General features: G+C 40.0%; 1 protein-coding gene across 2 annotated transcripts; it reads right to left on the minus strand.

Annotated features, from left to right (window-relative positions):
* Positions 1 to 1,458: 1,458 nt before the first annotated feature.
* On the minus strand, positions 1,459 to 20,170 carry LOC119888924 (calcium/calmodulin-dependent protein kinase type 1D-like). Of its 2 annotated transcripts, none has more exons than XM_038699724.1 (10): positions 20,150 to 20,170; positions 13,371 to 13,508; positions 12,175 to 12,271; positions 11,246 to 11,340; positions 11,062 to 11,145; positions 10,885 to 10,946; positions 10,721 to 10,804; positions 9,632 to 9,686; positions 7,102 to 7,287; positions 1,459 to 4,452 (listed from the first exon to the last, which is right to left on the minus strand). In XM_038699724.1, the coding sequence occupies exons 2-10, from the start codon at positions 13,491 to 13,493 to the stop codon at positions 3,493 to 3,495; spliced, it is 1,746 nt and encodes a 581-aa protein (XP_038555652.1). In that variant the 5' UTR covers positions 13,494 to 13,508; positions 20,150 to 20,170; the 3' UTR covers positions 1,459 to 3,492. The 2 variants fall into 2 exon arrangements, with proteins under 2 accessions (XP_038555652.1, XP_038555651.1); XM_038699723.1 differs by lacking the exon at positions 20,150 to 20,170 and adding an exon at positions 16,821 to 16,897.
* Between the last annotated feature and the right edge of the window lie 2,052 nt (positions 20,171 to 22,222).

Consider the following 22,222-nt stretch of genomic DNA (forward strand, 5'->3'; position numbering starts at 1 on the left):
GATTACATATGCTGGACTAACCAACTATTGGACATCACTGATCACAGAATGCCTTGTTTTTGCTTTACGGTGGATCGGCGGCCTAACTTGGCCTGTTGCACGGGTCCCACGCTAGCTGCCCGATTCCTGGCTTTTTGCTAGGGAATTCTCCGGGGTTCTCCGTGTCTGGAATGAAGAAAACCCTTGAGGGTTGGCCAGCCTCGGTCTGGCAATTAGGCTGTTCTTCGGGTGTCCTTTGTTACGGCTGGCGGGCCACGTGGCGGCGACCTCCGTGGGCTTAGCTCGACGCCTAAAGCTTAAAAAGAACTTGGTCGTTCTTGAATTAACTAGTGTAACTTAACAGACTGATAACTTTTAACAAACAAAAAGAAAGAAAATAAAAACAAGTAAAGTTGCTGTTAAACGAGAGAAAAATCGATGTCGCGGCACTTTGTGTGTGTAGCTTCAAACAAAACAAAAGCTTTTGTTGCGCCGGGCCGAACTCTTAGGGCGTTGCCTGGAGAGGGGGCACGCTGGGCCGAAGCGCCGTTGAAGAGTCAGGAACAAGCCGCGGACAAGAGACAAGAGGGCGAACATGCGCGTGTGTTGCTGTTTTGTCTGTTGGGGCGTGGTTCGTTTCCCGGAGGCCGGGCTGTTTCCGGTTTCCCGAGGGACTGTCTTTCTAAACTTTTAATATGTCTATAAAAAGGAAAAGAAAATCTATTTGCGCGTATTATAATCAAATATCTTCCCACAATCAAACCTCAGTTGTCAGTAGTTAGACCTTACAAGGTTAACACTTCATAGGAATCACAGATGAGAGGAACTTAACTTGCTTTCTAAATATAGGCTACATGTTCTTAGAGAATATAAGCAAGATACACGAGTGGCATTAGAATATTGACAAGATAAATACGGAGTGACATTTATACATTAACGGCATTTCAGACGATGGCATGTAATACTTATTTTGTCCCCCTGGCGTGAGCTCATGTTTCATGAGGATAGCTCTGATTAATCCTAAAACAATCTTTGCTCAGTTACTGGGAAATTCAGTTATTTAACCTTAAATTCAAGCTGGCAAATTAATTGAGTATAGGATGACATTTCTTTATCATCATTTCTAAAGGAGGTGTCTGAAAGTATTGTGAACAAGCATTGGTTACACATAAAATGAAGGAATGTCATTAACCTTGCTGAAAATTAAAACTCTGCAAAATTAACTTATTTAGATTCTTTTCAGCAACAATATCAACAACAGATAGCAACAACATGGTAACATAACTACTCAAAATAAGAGGCAGCGCCACTACTAACTTAGCCAGGATTATTATTTAAAGAGAACAACAGTTTTTAATGAAACATTGTTTAAGCTCAAGAAGGCAGGAGTTGTGTCCCCCTTTCGCAATCCTGGCTTATCACACTTGCACTTCAGTCTTTGTTTGCATGAAGGAGTTCAGGTCTGTGTCTCTGTGTGTCCTGGAGCTTCTCACCTAGGCGTGAAAGGAGTATCCCCTTTGATGAGATATGATTAAACAAAGAGGAAGGACAGTTGCCATGGTTACGTGTGTGGGGGGCAGTTTAGGGTTTCCTGCCCTTTCTTTAAGAAGAGTTTTGATAGGCTATTCAGGGAAACGCTAATCGCTGGTTAATGTTCCTTTTGTCAGTTTAACAGTCAAGTACCGCGTTATCTGGCTGCGGCATCAAAAGGTGGTCAGTTTTACGATCAGGCTGCTCAGAGACAGCTATTAGGGAGGGAAAATTTCAACCCCCCTCCTTTGGGGTCTCTTCAGCCGTCTGTTGAAAGTTGATATCTCAACCCCCTCCTTTCTTTCTCCCAGGGAGAGAAGAGGAATTTGGAGTAGTCCAAATTTATTTAATATAAAATGCACAAATCCAAACTGTTGGTACACAACAATATTCATTATTATAAAGTAGCTGAAAAAAAATATTTTATATGATTTGTTAGTAGACAGAATTTGTTAGTTAGACAGAATAGTTACTCATGACAGTTACTTTAAAGGTGAAATTGGCAATAGAGATTAATTAACTTTAATAAGTTGTCATTATTAAAAGTACATTACAGTAGCATTCATCAGTATTGACACTGATTACACAGAAATATTTGTTTACTGATTTAATTAAGACCACAAAGGAGACAAGAATTAGATCGGAAAAATTGTAGACGCTGCTAGGGCAGAGTGTTTCTGGGGGCCTGTCTAGGTGGATGAGGCGTCCCTGTAATTTGTGGGCGTGCTGTGCCTGGAGCAGAAAATGAGCACATGGCTGTCTAATGAGCACATGACTGTCTAAGGACATCCTTGTCAATGTGATGTCAGCTCGGCATTAAAGTAGAGACATCTGAAGCCTAAACTTGTTGCACATAGGGGTTACTTTTTCATTCATTTACATCATTATTTGAAACTTTTGGTCATGTTTAACCCTCTGTAAATGGACCTCCCACGGACGGCCTCGAACTGGTCATGATGATGTTTAAATCGATCTAAAATGTAACTATAACAGCTAGAGCATTCATTCTTTTTGCAGTGGAAAGCTGATGTTTTTGTCTTTTCGCACCATCACATTGTCTGCGATGACGTCATCACATTAACCCTTTGAACTCTGCAATACAAATGCCCCGGCAGTGATACTCTGGTATTTTTGCCTATTGTGATGTCATTTCTTGGAGTATCTTCAAATGCTGCATATCCATAAAATCTGTAAAACATCAGCTAAAAGGTTATGCAAGTCAATAAACCATAATAATTGATAAAAGTATTTGTTGATGTGTGATGCATTTTTTTTTTTTTTAAGAAATCGGGAATGTTTTCTCATAAAATTCTACAAAATAAACACAAAACATTGATCCAAAATATTTCTAAATGTAGAAAGATGAACAAAATAGTTCTTAACACTCCACAAGTCATTTTACACAAGTCACTGTGTATCTTTTTTAATTTACAAAGGTGTTTATTTTGTAATAATGCTGTATGTTCACTTGATGTAGTCATCATGGCAGTTCCTGTCAACTATTACTACTAGCAAAGTATGTTAGACCTAAGCCTTCTATGTTAACTATGAACTAAACTATATACCAAACTATGCTAACTATGGTAAACTGCTGAATCTAAATGTTTCTCTCAATCTTTCTGTGACATTTCTCCTGTGACCTGCTTAGCTGCTCATCTGGCCATCATGCGTCGTTACGGGATTTTTCACCACACGTAACGAAACTTAATGACGTCACCATAAGCGTACAACGGGATGACTTGAATGACAGAAGCCTTAGCTTTCTGCTCTAGCTATTACGGTTTTTATTTTAGATTGATTTAAAAAGTATAATCTAAACAAAGGGCTACCGTGGCCAGTTCGGGGAAAACCCCTAGCACCACCAAGCGTTTTCACATCGTCTTCCACCACAAGCAACCTAATATGAAGATCCGGAAATGTAAAATTATATATATGACAGAAAATAAAGCAAAGTTTCTGATTTCCTTTAATGTAACCTTAAGGTTATGTTAATTCCATATCTTGCCATTCCAGCTCACTCTCGTCACCAAGTGAAGGGATGGATTTGATGCTGCTTTTGAGCTCATCCAAGACTTCCTGCAAGTTGTCTGCTGCCTGCCTGATTGATCGGACAAATTTCATGATCTCAGATCTGATTGGAGCGGTATTTGGAGACTGGTCCTGTGCCTCTGATCTGTCAGACTTGAGTTCATCATCTTTTACCTGTAGTTTAGCTTTGTCAAAAGGGTGCACGCAGTCACTGGTTTCAGTCTCAGACACTGACATAGAACCAGTTTTGCCTTCTTCCTCTGCAGCCTTTGCCTGTCTAATGTGGTGTATCTCTTTTGCATCCATGGCAATGAAGAAGATATCCACTGCCACAAATAAACCAGCAAGCACACCTGATGCTACCTCTGCCACACGTACAACCCTGGATGCTTGTGCTGCAATCTTGCCAACGTTCATCACCTGAACAAATCGAACTAATTCAGCAATGCCACCTAGGCCTTTCCCTGCTCTGCATCCGAGCTTTACCAGGTTGCTGCTATCTTCAGTGTCAGGTGTGTCAGCTGAATCACATCTGCTCCTGATAGTCTGTAAACTGTTGCTAATCTCCTGGAGCCAGGTGACGACTGCATAAAATTTCTGTTCAATCTCTTTAATGATGCATCGAACAGCTTTGCGATCAGAAGACTGATTGACCATATTAGTGATATTTGAGGCGCCAGCAGTGACCCCACCAAGCGCACCCACCCCCACTCCGACCCCAGTGACAACAAGAGAGGCACCCAAAGTGAAGGGGGCCAGTATTAGGCCCACTATGGATGTAATCCCTCCCACTGCTCCAATCACTCCTCCTGTCAGACTGCCAATGGTGGTGCCGTGATGTACACGTTCCAAACCGTCAGCCACGGCCCTTAGCCTGTCCAACCTGGTCTGGAGGTCCTTCACAGTTGTTTTGCACTGTCACGAAAGCATAAACATTGTCAGTGAAATACTATGTGCTGTTCGGTCTGGTGTTTAGTTACTCTTTAAAGTTCCAATTCATCAAGAGAGTCACCACTTGTAATTTAAGAGGCTATACCTATTCGGTAGTATGTATTATTATTTGGGAAAGAAGGCGTTTGCTCTGGCAGATGTGTGTGTGTGTGTGTGTGTGTGTGTGTGTGTGTGTGTGTGTGTTTGTGTGGGGGGCGGCTGCGACTGTTGATAACGCACTTTGGAAATTGAGATTTACGGAGAGGTTCCTGATTAATAAGCATTTGTAAATTAGTCTGGTGATGCCAGGCAGGGCTTTCTCTGTAATATGACTAGAAATAGGGCTGCAGAAATCTGGTCAAAATTAGAATCACAATCTTTTCAATTCAGAGTTGAGATAACGATTTTCTTGTTTAATACATAGGGACACCATATCCAAGAAAGATTAAAATCAAGGGTAACTGGACTTGGTTGATACTTGGAAGATGTTTTGTCCCTCATCCAAGAGACTTCTTCACTTCTGACTGACTTGTAGGGAAAGTCAACTATTTAACCTCTGAGGAGTCGTTTGCCAAAATGATTGATGCCGCAGGTTCGTTAGTGTGCCTGACTGCTGTAACGACAGTCGTTGTGGTTGTTGGAGCTGCCTGAGGCCAAGTCTGAACCATCAGCAGCCAAGTCTGAACCATCAGTTTGAACCATTAGGCCAAGTCCCATCGTTGACAACTTCACCTGTGGCCAAAACTTTAGTTAGTTTGTTTAGTTTCCTGGGAAGCGATGAAAGGACAATATTGTGAGAGGGGGATAAGTGGTGTCGCAGACCCCCTCCCCTGTTAAGTAACGGCTTCTCAACCCGGGTGTAAATGGCTTCCTTGATACCTCTTTCAAACCATCCATGCTCTCTGTCTGCACATGGTGGTCCTCAAAAGAGTGTCACTTATCCTTCAGATTTGAGTAAACTGCTAAGACTTGACCTGTGGAGTTGGCTCTTCTGTGCTGAGTTTGTAGTAGTGGTTGTTTACCCAATATACAGGTCTGTGCATTCCTCACTGCATTGGACCACATATTTACTCTTGTATGTATGCCTCTTGCGCGTGGGCACTTGCTCTGTTTATTTCTCTCTTCGTCCGACAACATCATCGCGATATGAACATGCACAAAAACCATAAAAAAACCATAGTTTTTATTACCAGGCTGCAGCCTTTCCCCTGCTCACACACACACACACACACATACACACACACACGCCACAGAGCAGAGCAATGAGGCTGTGGTGGAAGCAGCAAAGTGACACAGGTGAAATGAAGAGAACTCCAAAATTTTTCGAGTTGACAACAGCTGTGCTCATTTCTTTTGGTACGTGCAATAAAACCTTAGTGAGTAAAAAGCCCATACTTTATCGATACACCTGTTCAACAACGCATAAATATATAAAGCGATATTTTAATTTGAATCATTTTCTGGTAATTATACACATTAGCAGTGTTACACTTGCTTGCCAAGTTACGTATGTGCTTTTGCCTGTTATCTTCATCTTTGAATCTGATCTAAGAAGAAATTAGTGGTCATGCAGCACTATATTCATAGTTTTCATTCATGTGACATGCGCAGTGACCTGGAGGGCAAAACAACAGACTAGCATAGCGGCTCATACCACGACTCCCCCGTAGAGACGCCGCAAAAGCAGTAAAATTTTATTTTGATCACCTTTCAACTTAAGAAAAAGAAAGATATGAACACAAACTGCAAGTGTTGGGCATATCCAATCCATATAAAGTTACAGCATCCGCTGCCGCATTTCTACCGTTAAAAACCGCCAGGTCCCTACTGCCGCTCAACTGCGGTATGTTTACGTTTACCTTGTGGGGAATCCCCCATTTCCATCTTCCCTCTCTATTTCATCCCTTGACGGGCTTGGAATGCAAAGAGACTTACATAGGCTAATGTCTTTATTTACCATAAATCTCAATTAATAGCCCAGGCTTGTATTGGCTTCAGTCACTGAACTTAACCTGACAATAGATGGGACCTTTGCCTCTATGGGACAGGCCTTGAATTCTTTTCACACAAAAATATTGCTCAGTAAAAATGGGAATTACTGCAGGGAGAAGAGAAATTTTGTGTGGTCTTTGATAAACGAAGTAAGCAGACAGTGAGCAATCGACTTCACATGAAAATGTTCACAACGTTTTGATTATTTTGATGTGTGGGACCCTTAAAGACTAAAGGAATATTAAAAAAAATGGATAGACAAACATTCAAACTTTATGACCACTACAAAGGTTGGCAGTCGCCACTTTTCCCTCTCTTTTGTTTACCGTGGCAGTAAAATCTGAATGAATTATACTTTTGTGCTCATAGCTTCCATAAAATGAACTGAACGAGGTAATTGGGATAATCTAACCGATCTAATGATGTGTAGCATGTGCATAATGACAAAAGTTTTAACATTTATATTTGTATGCGCACTCTAAGCAGCTTCGAACTAGCAAGTGACTCGTGGGCTTTAAGAGGTTTTCAAACAAATGTCTGGTAGTTGTTCAATATAGCTGGAATTCCGGAATATATTAGTGTAAACTCTGCTTGGTGTTCTAGGGGAGCAAGGTCAATACTGAATTTATAGAAGTGTCATACCTTTTCTGAGAGACTGTTTATCATAATAGGACGCTCCAGGATCTCACTGGCAGTTGGTCTTGATTGAGGATCTTTATTTATTATATCATTCAACAGATCACGAAGCTCTGGTGAGAACTTGTCTGGGAGAGATGGGTAGCCACCAAGTATCTTTGGTATGAGCTTGATCGGATTCTCGGGTGAGAACTGAAAGAGAATTATAGTTAGAAAACACTTACTACTATCTATATATCTATATCTATATCTATATCTATATCTATATATATCTATATATATATACGCACACACACACACACACACACACACACACACACACACACACACACACACACACACAGTGAATTCGAGCTGATAAAAAAAAGGCAACACTAACTCGAACAACCACTTGTTACAACCAAGGTATGCAAAAGAACATTTGTGAACACACAACACAACTTTGTAAACTTTGTAGTAGGGCTGAACGATTAATCTTTTTCAAATCAAAATTGCGATTTGAAAGAACGCGATTAGCTCAAGCGGGAAGCTTCCGGTCAGCGATCTGATGGGAACGCGGAAGACCCTTAAACCTGCATTCTATTGAACAGCAAGCAAGGGGCAACTCTTGCAATTGAAGTCCAGCTCCATTAGAAATAATGGTAAAATGACCCTACTTCTCACCTGAATAATTACCTCAGTAAACACTTTCCTGATGACTTTATGGTCTCAGTCCCTAGTTTCATGTCTTCAATACAAAATGATGTTCATTTAGTACATTATGGTCCCATTTATTTTAAAATAGACCATAAAGCAGAGTATGCTTCAGGGCACGATTATCTATGATTGACAAGTCATTACCATGGTGGCCTGTCAATCAGGCCAGAGGCAACTCGTACGTACTGCACTGTGTAAATTTAACCAGCGCCACTGAAAAAGCTTATTAGAAGATGGCTGTTCACTTTCTCTTAGGAGTACATTTACGTTCGTATATCAACAATAAACACAGTTAAAACAGTCAGGCAAACAGACATAGGCAGCGACTGTCCCACGGTTTTGTTAGTTTTAAGACTGTTGTTTGCTGGACAAAGTTATCAGCCCTGTTATAATGACAGTTACTGTGAATTACAGATGCACCTAGCTAAGCAAGCTAGCTAGCTCGGCACACGGCCGTTAACTCAACCATCTCGTCCAAATATGGTCACATCCGGTGCCACAGGTTGCAAAAACTCAACATGGCGGTGCCCTATCGGCCAGACTCGAGGCTTCAAAACGTCAGTCCACAGACTAACGGGTGACATCACAGTGACTACGTCCACTTCTTATTAGCTAATTGTGAAGACACGATTAAAATGTAGGTTAATTATACAGCGCATATGACCCATTTTAAACAGTCATGTAGTTACAAATTCATTCTGTTGTCATCCTTGTGTGACAGATCTGCTCGCCAATCACAAACGCTATACGCCTCCTGTTACGGTCCTACTCACCAATCAGAGTGGGCACAGGGCGTGTACATTTTTTCAACAACAAATGAAAGTAGAGGATAAGGTGGGATAATGGCGTCAGGCAAACAGACATAGGCAGCGACTGTCCCACGGTTTTGTCTGGCGTCAACTCACACTGATGTTTTTCAGCTGCCCTACGTTTTTAACGTGTTGTTAATTTGTCATTTTGTGTGCTTCAACTACGGATAAGAGCTCTCTGTGAGCCTGTTCTGCTCTCTGCAGGCTAACTTTACATATCCACATGGAGCATTTCAGAATAAGAGTGTTTTGCCTGTCTGATTTTGCTGACTTGTTCAGATTTTGCGTATTTGTTCAGTTGTCATTGATTTTTGTGCTTCTATTATGGTTAAGTAGGCTACGTAGTTAAATTGTTTCTTTTTTTGTCTGTTTTAACTGTGTTTATTGTTGATATACGAACGTGAGTCTCCAAAGGGTATTTTACTTTTAAAATCCAGATTCTATATGCCGTTCAGTGTCTGTCTTCCTGTGTGGTACATCTACTCTGTGCTGCTTGACGCGGCTTCCATCAGAAATAGACTGGCAGTGAATATTGAAGTCCAGCAAACTTCAATTAAAAAAGAAAATCGCAAATTGAATCGCAATATCTGCATTCACAATTAGATTTTTTCCCCAAATCATTCAGCCCTACTTTGTAGTAGATGGACTACAACAGCAGAAGACCACACTCCTGTCTGGTAAGAACAGGACATTTTCGCCCTGGAGAACTGGATATTTTGTCTTATTCGGACCATTCACTGTAAACATATGTCTATGAGTGAAAATCTCAGTAGATCAGAGGTTTCTGAAACCAGCCATCTTCAAAACCTTGCCACACCTTTCTTCCCCATTCTGATGCTTGGTTTGAACTTCAACAGATTGTTTTAAACAACATGCCTATGTCTACATGCCCACATGTATTGAGATGCTGCCATGTGATTGGCTGAATAGATATGTATCCTTTTTACAAGAGAATACATAGCACAGTCTTTTTAATTTCATTCATGTTTTGATTACGTAAATCTTGACATGTAAACCTTTGGGGAACTTACCGCTGGTTGTAGAGTACAGAGCTCATAGAGTATGCATCCCACTGACCAAATGTCACTATGAATAAAACATATAAAATTTTGTTAGTAGTAGTAGAAGTGATAGAAAATAGATTACATAAATGTGGTAAATTTGAAATTATACTTCAAATCATGAACAAAAATTATATTTGTATAAAGTGGGAATTTCAGCCAGAACAGAGCAAAGCAAATTGGCTGGTGAACAAGATGTGATTCTGTACTCACATTTCAACATGTTTGACAAGTTTCACTAATAGCACAAAATGCCACATTTACGAGTGACAGTTGTGAAACAGCTGCGGCTTGTCTGAATCGAATGGTATAACCTTTTCAAATGTTATCGACCAAGTGGATCACATTCTGATAGTGAAGCGAGTCATTTCACTCGGGTTGTGATGGTCAAATATATTGATCCACCGTGTTACAGCCGCTGTTTTGGCCGCTAGTAAAAGTTACTTCAAAGCACGGGGCACTTCCTGACGGCTCGGAGGCATTGCGAGGCTACCCAGACGACCAGTCACAGTGCTTATGGTCCGTGTCGCCTCGATGCGTAGTTACATTTTTGAGGAGGTGCACATCAGGCTACGCCGTAGGTGACGCCGTAGGGTAGGGGGCTAAGTATAAATTACAGTTAAGGATTAAAGGTACTGTTGGTGCCCTTCTAACATGTTGCTTTCGCTACACAGTTGTTGGATAGTGTGTAATCACAAATCACTTTTGTGAAACCGGCCCGTTTAGCATCACTAAATGAATGCTAAATGCATCCCTCTCCTCTCTGCCTGCCTTTGTCAGCCTTTACTACTTATGGGATTGTTGAATTTATTTGGTTTATGTAACGTACAAGCTGGTGTATTGAGACACCGTCAGTGTTTGGACCAAACAAACTTCCCATTTGGTTTCTTGCTTAGTTGAAATGTGACAAGGAAGTTGTTAAAAGCTCATCTGGCTTAAACATTCACTTTATCGCTGCTTCTCTGGTTTCTTTACACTGTGTGACTATTGTACATCTTTTTTAATAACGAGTGTTTGTTGTTGTGTACGGCCTCAAGGCTGTTACTATGTCAGTTTTACCTTTTAGCATCATATTTCCCCACTGCGAAGACTTCCGGTGCCAGATAATTTATTGTTTCTGACATATTTGAATTAGTGATTGAACTGTAAAGAAAAATACATTATTACAGTACAACAGTACAACATTTAATGTGTATAGTATAGTATATGACATTGTATAGTACTTTTCATCGATTTTTCCAAATCCGCCCAGGCACACTATTCCAAATTCGGTGATTAATATGTGCTGTCAAAAAAGAGGTTAAAAAAAGGTTCATTTGAATGGTTAACTATGGCATCATTAATACATTTGTTTTATCTTCTGATGATTTAAAATATCTAATAGATAATTTCTGTATTACCTCTGGTGTCAGATGCTTGTGAAGCAATTTTTTTTCATGGATGGTTCTCAAAGCCATACAGATCTCAACAATCCAACTCAGTACCTAGAAATAGCAGAAATCTCGATGAATTGCAAAATATGTATACTAATATATATCACTGATGTAAATTTAAAAAGTCTTTAAAAGCTTTAGACTACTGTACCTCACACTCTTGTGGAGGCTCACTCATCTCTTTGATCTTTGCAGCAAGGCTGCCTCCATAACAGTAGTCCATCACTACATAGTAAGTGTTCTGATCTTGAGGACAAAAGCAGAAACGAGAATCTGTTAGAATTTTGTAACGAATCATCTTGAGTATATAATTGCGTGAGATACTTCTCCTAAATGAATATAAATAAATATTAAAGGTTTGTCTCTAAGTTCACTGTTCAGTTGGGGTTTCTGATTTTTTCTTAAAATGCATCTATTTTTTGAAAAAGCTGCAGATAAGTCTTGTCAGTATGACAACTGGATTTTGTGTTGACAGACTCCACACCTTTTAGTCAGGTTTGTAGATTTCAGTATTGTGCCTTTTCTCTGTGTTTGAGCATAGAGAGCAGAATTGAGACCAGAACGCTGGGGTTCTGTACCAGAAGCAAGAAAACCTCAAAATCAATTATTGTGACTTTTGTAATACAATTAATACAAATCCTGGAACAACTGCAAACAATTTGACATTCAATTGTTTTTTGTAACCTTTTTATAAAGCAGGCATTTCAGCTAAAAAGTTTGAATGTAACGGAAGAAACCAAAATACAATCATGCAAGCACATGTGGGGACATTTATGATTGATTAACTGTATTAAGATCAAAGATTTGTAACTTGTAATAACAAGTGCTGTAGTAGATAGTCATTTGTCTTAGATAGAACACGGATAGTAAATCATAGAAGGTAGCCAGCAGCTGTCCCAGATGTGGCATCAGGACTTCAGCTGTCTATTCTATCATACATTTGTTTTAAAATTGCGTTGAGTCTCATTACTCGTATCACAACTTCATTAAGTGCCTTCTACCTTTGTGTACAAACAGACATTACCTGTAATATCAAGTCCAGAGGGGCATAACTCTAGAAGTAGATTACTAAAAACTTACCTTTAAAAGAGTTCTTGCTGCTCACAATATGAGGATGGTTTATTGTCTTGAGGATTTCTATCTCTGAGGTTAATGCTGAATCATCATTTCCGGATGTCTGTTAAAAACATAATTTGCATCAGAATGGCCTGGCAGAGGTGCCTGACAGCAGACAGGTTAAAGTCGTATCCCTGAGATAGTAGTCAACAAACTAGATCCTTTGGTGAAACTTCACTGGCACTTCTACCTACTGCCTCAAATTGTGCTTCAGTCACTCTCTCACTCTCTCCACCAACTGCATGACAACAGTTGTGGGCCCTACTTTCATGAAACTGGACGCAAATGAATACACAAATGCACATACGTATGATCAATATATCTTTGCAGTTTTGGTGACCATTAGTGGTAGTGCAAACTATGTGCCGCATGGACAATGTGGAAGAGAGGCTGAATACATTATTAGTAGGAGAGATGCTGTATAAACTTATATTCTTTCAATAGTAGCTTACCATTTTGGTGTGTGGAAAATGAAAACATTGTTTAGAGTAGTAACTGTAGTATCGTGAAACTCCATCAGAGATGCGGGGACGTTTCTTGTGTATTTTTTTGGGAGGATTGTTACAGGGAGTTCTCCATTTTGCTGCTTGCAGTCAATCACTCATCTGCCCCGTTGGGTGCAAACCATACTAACCTCCTCTAGAACAAACATTTCCATTTCAGGGTTTTTTACCTAAAGGGCTCACTGTAAGCAGATTATTTTCACAATATCTTGCCAGTGGAAGTAGTGCTGCATGAATTGGCTATAGTCTGTGCATGTGGACAGCCCGACTTCACAGTGCTTTACAAAGCACAAACTTTTTCTCTTATACAGTGTGGCCTCTCTCCTCCTGGTACTTTACGAGTACAGTACACTTAATTTGTCTGATGCCATCAAAGGGGATCAGAGGAACGAGTGACTATTGTTACTATCACCCTGACTCCATCTGTTAATTCAGTATTCCCTCTACAAATAGTATAGTCAGCCTTCCACATTGCTACAGGCTTGCGTTACTGCTGATGGTCGACAAAATTGAAAAAAAATGAGTGGGCCATGTGTTTCATAATCAATAACCTGCCCTTTCTTAAAACTTTCTATCACAGACCTGTGGATCATATTTTGGAATCTTGACATATATTTCTTAATTTGGTATAGGTTAGCGTAGGAACTCCTCACTTACCTGATCTAAAATGATCTTTGTTATGAGAAATGTGTCATCTCCCTTTGTGGCAATAACTGCATTTCCGGTTTCCTTTTCTAATGTGTAGCCATTCTGTTTCAGGATGCTCTGTTCTGCCCCCATCTTCCGTGTTTATTCCTAATGAAACACAAAATAAAGCCAATACAAAACTATTAGAGTATTATTCCTTATATTATTGTCATGACAAGAGTTATTTTGGTGAATATTCATTTGTGTTTTTCCATTTCTGTGTTAAAATGCAAATCTGTTACATTCAGCCACCTGGCTGAACGCTGGAAACAGAGGTTTTGGACCCAAATGCAGACGCAGAGATGGTTGTGTTCAGTCCTTGGTGTCATCTTCGTATGTTGAGTGTTCTGCCCATAGACAGTACATTACTGGATGAAGCTACCCCGCTGATTTGAATGGAGAGCAGTGAAGCCAGTTTTGGAGCAATAAAATACTACTACAGGGCTACCTATTGGCACCAGCATCTACTGCGCATGATCGCGCAGCATAACCGTGGTATGACGTAGAACAACGGCAGAAACACTGTAATTCTGGTAGCTGCGCCAACAAAAAGTCTCATGGCTCAGTGTGTTTGTCTGACTCGGATCGTCACTGATTAATCAGCCCACCTATGAGGCTCACCTGTCAAACACCAATGCAGCATCACTGATCACCGAATAGTTTTTTTAGATTGCAGAGAGCTTACAATCTAAGCAATAGGGTTACATTTCATGTGCAACGGGATGTCACAGGGTTTTGACGTCATTTTTGGGCCTACATGGATCCCTGGCTTTGGTCGGCTTCTCTGTCCGATCCCTGGTTCTGCCTTGTGCTCTGTTACCCTGAATTTGTGGATTGTTCTGTTGGATTACCTTCCCTTTGTTGGATTTAGTTTGTTTGGACTCTTGCCTTGTGATCATACGTAAGCCTGTTTTGTTTATCTTAAACCTTTTTTAACTGCATCCACCTTGCCACTGTCTGCATTTTGGGTCCACACCTCTCCCTCTCGCCACTTCACTCAGCCTGCCTGATACACTAGAGACACATACGCAACACTAAATCAACACTAACAAAATCCACAATGGAAACACTGGTGACACGCACAAAATCAACAATGAACTGGCCACGAGAGAAAGACAGATACCACTGAAACACACAGGTGAGGGAGAAATTAATTACACACAGGTGAGATCACGAAGACAATCAGGACAAGCACAGGAAGTAAAACATGACAAAAGACACTATGGCAGACTAACTACAAACTAAACTAGAACTGCAAGCAGTTATAAGCGGGGTCCAAGCCTCCCGGCGCAAGCCCCCCCCCTGGTCCCGCGGAGGGTGCGCGAGTCGGCCCGGGTGCCCTGCCGTCATGCCGCATAAGGTCCCCACGTTTGGTGTTGATGGGGCATTCCAAACAGTGGCAAAACGTCCTGCCTTTGAAAATGCCATAGGAATGAATGGGATTTAGTGAGAGATTTCAGCTTCACTTTAAGCGCCACCTTTTGGCCGAAGTGTTCCAAATTTCAGGTGTCATCAGGGCCCCGTGGGGAACAATTGCGAATCAATTGGAGTTGTGGTTGTGGAGATCTAAAATGCATGTAAGTCAATGGGATTTTTTTGAATAGCACCAACTAGGGGCTAACTGTAGCAAATTTTGCACAGCCCCTCAGGGGGGCATGCCACATAAGGTCTTCAGGTTTTGTGTTGATTGGCCTTTCCAAGCCTGAGATATGTTAGACGTCCTGTTTTTAGCATTTTCGAAAATTTTTGTTAGTTTGCAACGGGGAAATGTCTTGTCGGATCAAAATTGCCTCTACAAACTTTCTTCGGCTTGGTCCAGAGATTGTCCGTGCCAAGTTTTGTGTCGATCGAACTTGCGGCTTCAGAGGAGTTAATTAAAAGTTTTCCAGTTTTTGCGATTTCGCAAAATGAAAACGTCATCACACAGAGGCGTGTCTTATACCATCGGAATCGGCAGCATCCCCCAAACACGTAGACGTAAGGTTTATGAATGTGCAATGTAGTGAGCCGTAGTTATGAAGCAAAATGTCCTTTGGTTGAAAATCCCATTGAAATGAATGGGGTATTTGAGCTTCGATTATAGCGCCACCTTTTGGCCGAAGTGCTACCAATTTCAAGTGTCATCAGGGCCCCGTGGGGAACAGTTGACCCAAATTTGGTGTAAATCGGACTTGTGGTTATGGAGATATAAAATGCATGTAAGTCAATGGGATTTTTTTTTACGTCTTTCATCTGCAATAACAGCACCACCTATGGGCATATTCGGGTGAAGTTTGGTGCCTGTAGTAAGGGGACCATGCCGAACAATTTGGCTTAGGTTTCATGTCAGTGTGACTTGTGGTTATAGAAGAACAATTTTCTTGGATTAAATAGCGCCCCCTAGGGGCTAGTTGCACCAAATTCTGCACAGGCCCTCGGGGCGTCCCACATTAACGCTCCAAATTTGGTCTCGATCGGCCATTCCAAAGTGAAGCTATGACATAATTTCCTGTTAGAAGCATTTTTCGCAAACGTTTGCTAGCACATAAGTTTGACATTTTTGAGTAGGATCAAAAGTTTTTGATATCCGCCTTCGTAGGCGGGAGTTCCAAGGCCAAACGCGTTGACCTTGCTTATAGCGCCCCCCTAGAGGTAGAAGTCTGCGGATTTTTGCGCCTGAGTTACGCGCAGTGAATTGGACTGTGGAGACCCTGTGAGTTTGGCGTCCCTAGCAGTTACCGTCTAGGCTGCAGTAGTGGAATTAGCGGCGGAAGAATAATAATAAAAATCCGAGCGATTACAATAGGGAACCGCGATGCCTTGCATTCGCGGGTTCCCAGCCCACTTCAGGCTTGGACCCCTAAAAAGGAAGTAAAGCTATCTGAAGCACACAAGGAACAATGTCACAAAATGAAGCTTAACACAGACTTGTTGACAAAAAAACAAAAAAAAGCAAAGAACACAGAGACAGTAAAACAAGACTAGAAACACTGATGAACTCAAAACATGGAAACCTGACGAATAACCAAAAGACTGAAGTAACACATACACACACTACAGAGAAGAGCAAACCCAAGGGCAGGAAATGAACAAAGAAAACACATACAAAACACACCCCACCAACCCATACTGTACACACTTCCTGTTGCTGTTCCTCTTTATTTGAGTCCTCACAGCAGACAAGCAGAAGCAGCAACCAAGCAAAACTTGATCAACCATGGACCCACAACTCTTATGTGGTTCTTTATTTACTTCACTTATTTATTACTCAGGGTAGATAGGTTTACAAAGCAAAAGGTCAACCTCACAAAGTTACACCTGCAGAATTGTTTGGTTCTAGTGTTTAATAAAAAAAAAAACAATAGAAAACAGAGCCTTTCATTATGAGAACTGTAATAATTAAAAATATAACATTGTTTAACATACAAGTTCAGTACATACCTAAATGCAATGCGGGTCACCCAATATCTGGCTCTAACAGACAAAAGTGAAACCAAAGGTTTATCTTGAAGTATTAAGGTTTCCACCCACATCCTGTTATTTTGCATTGTCCTATCACAGCCTTCAAATAGGTGGTGAGCTCATACAGTATTTGCATTGGGTCAGGTGGTGGAAAAGTACCAAAACTAACTTAACCTAACTAATTACTGCTTTGAAAAACAGTGCCCCAGGTATCTAAGAGTAAACTTAATATCTGTCTGAATGTAGATTTAACATACCTTTAAGAATATGTTCATTCTGAGGAAGCCTAAAAGTAAACACACACCCTTTGTACACACATTCTGTTCTCACACAGTCAGTGTTTGTTTCTCTGATGGTAACCTGTAAAATCAGTTTTCATGTTTGATGTTTGGTCTTTCCTAATTAACCACAAATCACTGTAACCTCTGAGCAGCGTAAATACCAGGACCAAGTCTTTCGTACACTTTTTGGCATTCTTATTGTGTGCCATTTTTTGAGATTTTTGAATTGTCCTATTCAATCAACAAAGCTATGGTGTCTTGCTCATTGTGATCGTCAAATTAAGTTTGAACCAATTTATAAAATCATCAAAGTCATTCATTGTTTGCACCTTTCTTGCTCACCAGATTATGTCAACCTGTGCCTTGTTATCACCACCGGTGTGTGTGTGTGTGTGTGTGTGTGTGTGTGTGTGTATATATGTTTTTGTCTGTCTGTTGTTCAGTGCATTGTTCCTTGTTTGGTGTGTATCTCCAGTGTTTCTTGTACCTCCTGTGTTTTGTGGATTATGCTGTTTGTTTGGTCATTTGGATTATTCGGTACTTTTGGACACTGTTTATTTCCCGGACTGCCTGCCTCCACACGCTGTGTAAATAAATATCACTAAAGAGACCTCCATCTTAAAATCTCTGTATCCATGTTCAGTCCTCTGGCTGAACGTAACGCATGCCCTGAAGTGAGATAACTATGTGTGATAAAGACATGGCCAAACTGCAGAAATAAATTTTCTTGGCAATGTGTAACTTTGACTAGCACCCAGCAGCTTGCTAAGACTATAAAGCTGCAGGTAGTGGCTTGCTGGGCAGTGAGGGGGAGATCCAAAGATACACTTACTATGCATAATGCACCAAATTACTTATTTATCATAAATAAAGTAATTCGCAAAACAAAAGTGGCAACTGTAGTGTCCGAACAATAATGCTGCGATGAAATCCGCTTGACACTGTTCTTGATCATAAAAGTTTATTACATCAAGGAGTTCAGCATCAATTACAAGCTCTGCAGCAGCTTGGAGAGTGACCCAGCCCGATGACCACTCTGTCTCTCTGTACATCAAACATAGCTTATATAGGATATGTGTAGGTATCTGTTAGATACCATAGAAGGGTTTGAGTCTGCAAAAGAAAGCTCCAACCCATATAAGGGCACAGTGCTATAGGATATGTGCAGGCATCTGTTAGACACCATATAAGGGTCTGAGTCTCCACATAACCACTAACCACTGCTCTCCCCTTAAAAGGTCACTAATCCTCTATCCAGCTGCTACAGTGCTATTCTAAACTGTTATGTGTCAAATGCACATATATTATACACCACACAACAATACCGCATACCGCACCATTGAGCCACAATATATCATCGCAGGGGAAATTACTTCACTGCGACAGCCCAAGCCATCAGTCACGTCTGGAAGCATTTGATTTTTTGACACTGCTCCACAGTAGGAGTGCTTTACTTACATTTGAATTATAGGCTTCGTACAACTACTGGTCAATGTAATTGTCTAATATTGGTAATTAAGCTGGGCCAGTATCAGAAAACAGATGGGGGTGTCTGTTTTTGGCTAATGCAGTGAATTAAATGGCTGACAAATCAAGGTTCTTCATCACACTGATGGAAAAGAAGTGTTGACAGTGTTGGCTTGAAAGTACCAGAGGCACTTTTTCACTCCATGTTTTTGGCAAGGGCAGATTTTGTCAATATAGAGCTAACAATTGTGAAAAAGGCTGCCATAAATTGGGACATTATAAATTGTATCTTCTTCAAATTAGCAAAAGTGAATTCCTGAAAATGTAGTTGTTGCCACAAAAATGATTTGTCTTTATCAGCTAAGACATAAAGAAATCTCTAAAATATTGACACTGCTGAAAATGACAAAACTTCCTTCCTGATTCCTTATATATATAGTGTATATATATATATATATATATATATATATATATATATATAGGAAACAGTGATTAGAAGAAAAATCTAACACAACACATCTGAACTACGACTAAGCAGATATTTCTTGATAACATTCAAAATGTGATTTATAGATAGATGCATGGAGGGGCCAACAGAGTATGTGTGTGAGCGAATAGGAGCAGACACGTGCAGAAGGGGTATGTTGGGTGCTTGAGCACCTGCCCTTTTGCCCTTTGATGCCCAAAATGTCCTTTTTTCAATGCAAAATGTCCTTTATATATTTATTTTTAAATTTGTAAACGCCCTTTTGTGAAGGCCTGCCCAATCAAACTATTAGTAAAATGAATGAATAATAATTTTGCACTAAATAAATAAATAAATAAATAAATGACCCACACTTTCACCTGATGACCTCATCTGTGACGAGCCCGCCCGTTAAGACACTGTTAGTGATTCAGCAGCACCTACAGGATACCGCGGATAAGAGGGGTTTACCACAATGTGCTTGTTGTGGGTTGTTAGATGTAGTTTACAAGAACGCAAAGAGAGCATGACAGTTGTTGTGTATATTGCTTTGTGTCGCCTGTAGAAGTAATGTTATCTGCCGGCTAACACTATGCCGACAGCTAACGTTACTTCTACACACACAGATAAACAAAGGTGCTCTGTTCACTTCGTTCTTGCTGCTTGAGGGGAAAGGTTTCACGGGCAGAGGTCTGATCTTTTTTATGTTATTTGACTAAAAACTTTTCACTTGAACTAGGATTATTACAGTAACTTAATAAAAGGCTTGTGCCTTAAAATAATTATAACAAGATTGGTAAAACAGGCTTACTGATACTTATTCCTCTGACTTACAGTCTACTTATCAGCCCTCCTTAAAATGATCATTAAATTGACCCACAACTCTTATGTGGTTCTTTATTTACGTCACTTATTTATTACTCAGGGTAGATAGGTTTACAAAGTAAAAGGTCAACCTCACAAAGTTACACCTGCAGAATTGTTTGGTTCTAGTGTTTAATAAAAAAAAACCCAAGAGAAAACAGAGCCTTTCATTATGAGAACTGTAATAATAAAAAATATAACATTGTTTAACATACAAGTTCAGTACATACCTAAATGCAAAATCCTTGGGTCACCCAATATCTGGCTCTAACAGACAAAAGTGAAACCAAAAGTTTATCTTGAAGTATTAAGGTTTCCACCCACATCCTGTTATTTTGCATCATCCTACTTATCAGCCCTCCTTAAAATGATCATTAAATTCAGAAAAGTATTGGATTAGATTTACATTTTAACAGCAACAGTAGTGTTTATCAGCAACACTACTATAAAAACTCAATAAGTGGAAATACATATAAAAATGTCAGTGTCAATGTAAAATAAATAATATTCCTGACATCAAAGTTAGGAAGAAGAAGAAATGGCCCTATTAGATTTCAGAAAAGGGTATGAAATGTTAATGTGAAAGATTAATGCTTTTATTTATTTAGATTCATGATTAGACATTTAGTCAATAAAAATCCAAATATATCTCAGATTCACAATGCAATATATAAAATCATTATCACAATATTGCATACTGTAGACACATAAGCAAACAACACACAGACAGAGACACACACACCTCTGTCTATAGATTTGTTTGTCTCACTCTTACCCCTGCCATGGTGACCCTCATCCTTTCCCCCATTAATGTTTCCTTCTCAGGTTAAAATCACACTTTTTTAAATCTAAAATCTTATTTCCTCCACCTGCAGCTCTTGGTGTGCAGCAGTCTCTGTGAGCATCTCCCTTTTTCTCATAGCAGTCAGCCTTTGCAGTGGCTGCAGCACTACAACAGGTCAGTCACTGTGAGCCAGTCCCAAACACTCAACAGTCTTTACATCTTGTCACGGTCACATAATTGTTTAATCAGCTAATATATATCCTTACATATATCCTATGTTTGTTTAAATATCTGTAGTCACAGATCACCTCCAGTAATACCAGCAACAACTACAGTAGCAGCAGCAGCAGCATCCCCAGCAACCCCTCAACAGCAACTGCTCCCTGTAAGTCAGCCCACGGTGTTTTAATGCTTTCTTTTTCAAAACACCCTCACAGTATTTAGTGATGTATAGATACAGAAGAATCTGCATACGCATATCAGCAAGGAATACGTAACAATATATTTGTGCATAAATATTTTGAGAACAACCCTATTTAAATCCTTGTTCCATGTGCATTTTCTTTTATACTTTGAGCACCTGCCCTTCCAAAGGTCTCTGCATGGCCCATGCAGGTCAATGAAATGAGAAAGAAGAAGATTAAAACAGAGGCATGTTTGACAGTCATATCTTGGCTGATTCAGCTACTTTTAGATTCTTCTTGTGGCTCAGTCCACCCTGTTGTTGACTTGTCTGTTGACCTGAATTACTTGACTTTGCACATAAATATTTGGGAAAGTTCCAAGATTTATTTTAAAATAGAATTCACAGGATTTTATTCGCTTTAATGGCAAAGGTCACACTCACAGCAGTGGTCTCTAGAGTAGCACTACAGAGTACGGTATTTAACCGGGAGTGACATTATCTTAACCCAATTTGTGGAAATTAAGAAGGATATTTACTTCCTTTAATATTGATGAACTTTTTAAAGTCAGGGGATCGTAATTAGATATGTTGGATATTATTGGCCAATATGAGCTAATTGCACATAAATTGGTTTCAGTGTTTATACCAGCTGATAAATGACAATTAGCCTATAAAGAATTGGAGAGACGGATGCTTCAATCATGTTGCGAGTGTTACTGTTACATAGTTTGTCCACCAGAGGGCACTCAGCAACTCTCCATAATCAGCTGGTACTTTTCACAACAATAAAACAAGTTTATTTTTAAACTTTGTCTATGTTATGTTTTTAACTATTGGCCTATATATCAGAATATCGGATTTTAATTAAAATCCTCAAATGTCAAAATCGGTATTTCTCTTAAAAATCCCATATCGGTTGGGCTCTAATAGTAATGTAGACACAAAAGGCTGGGCCAGAGTCAAAATACTGGCTGGTGAAAAGTGACCACTGATTTTTATGATGAGTATCTCCCTAGCCCCAAACCCATTTCATTCTAACTGGCCAGCAATCACTAGAATCTAATTGTATAGCCCCTGAGAGATACTGTACATTCTTATTTGAAAACACCCTAC

This window comes from Micropterus salmoides, unplaced genomic scaffold, assembly GCF_014851395.1.
Source record: "Micropterus salmoides isolate LMB-PRFRI ecotype aquatic unplaced genomic scaffold, ASM1485139v1 Ms_hic_scaffold_5, whole genome shotgun sequence".
Taxonomy (NCBI): Eukaryota; Metazoa; Chordata; class Actinopteri; order Centrarchiformes; family Centrarchidae; genus Micropterus; species Micropterus salmoides.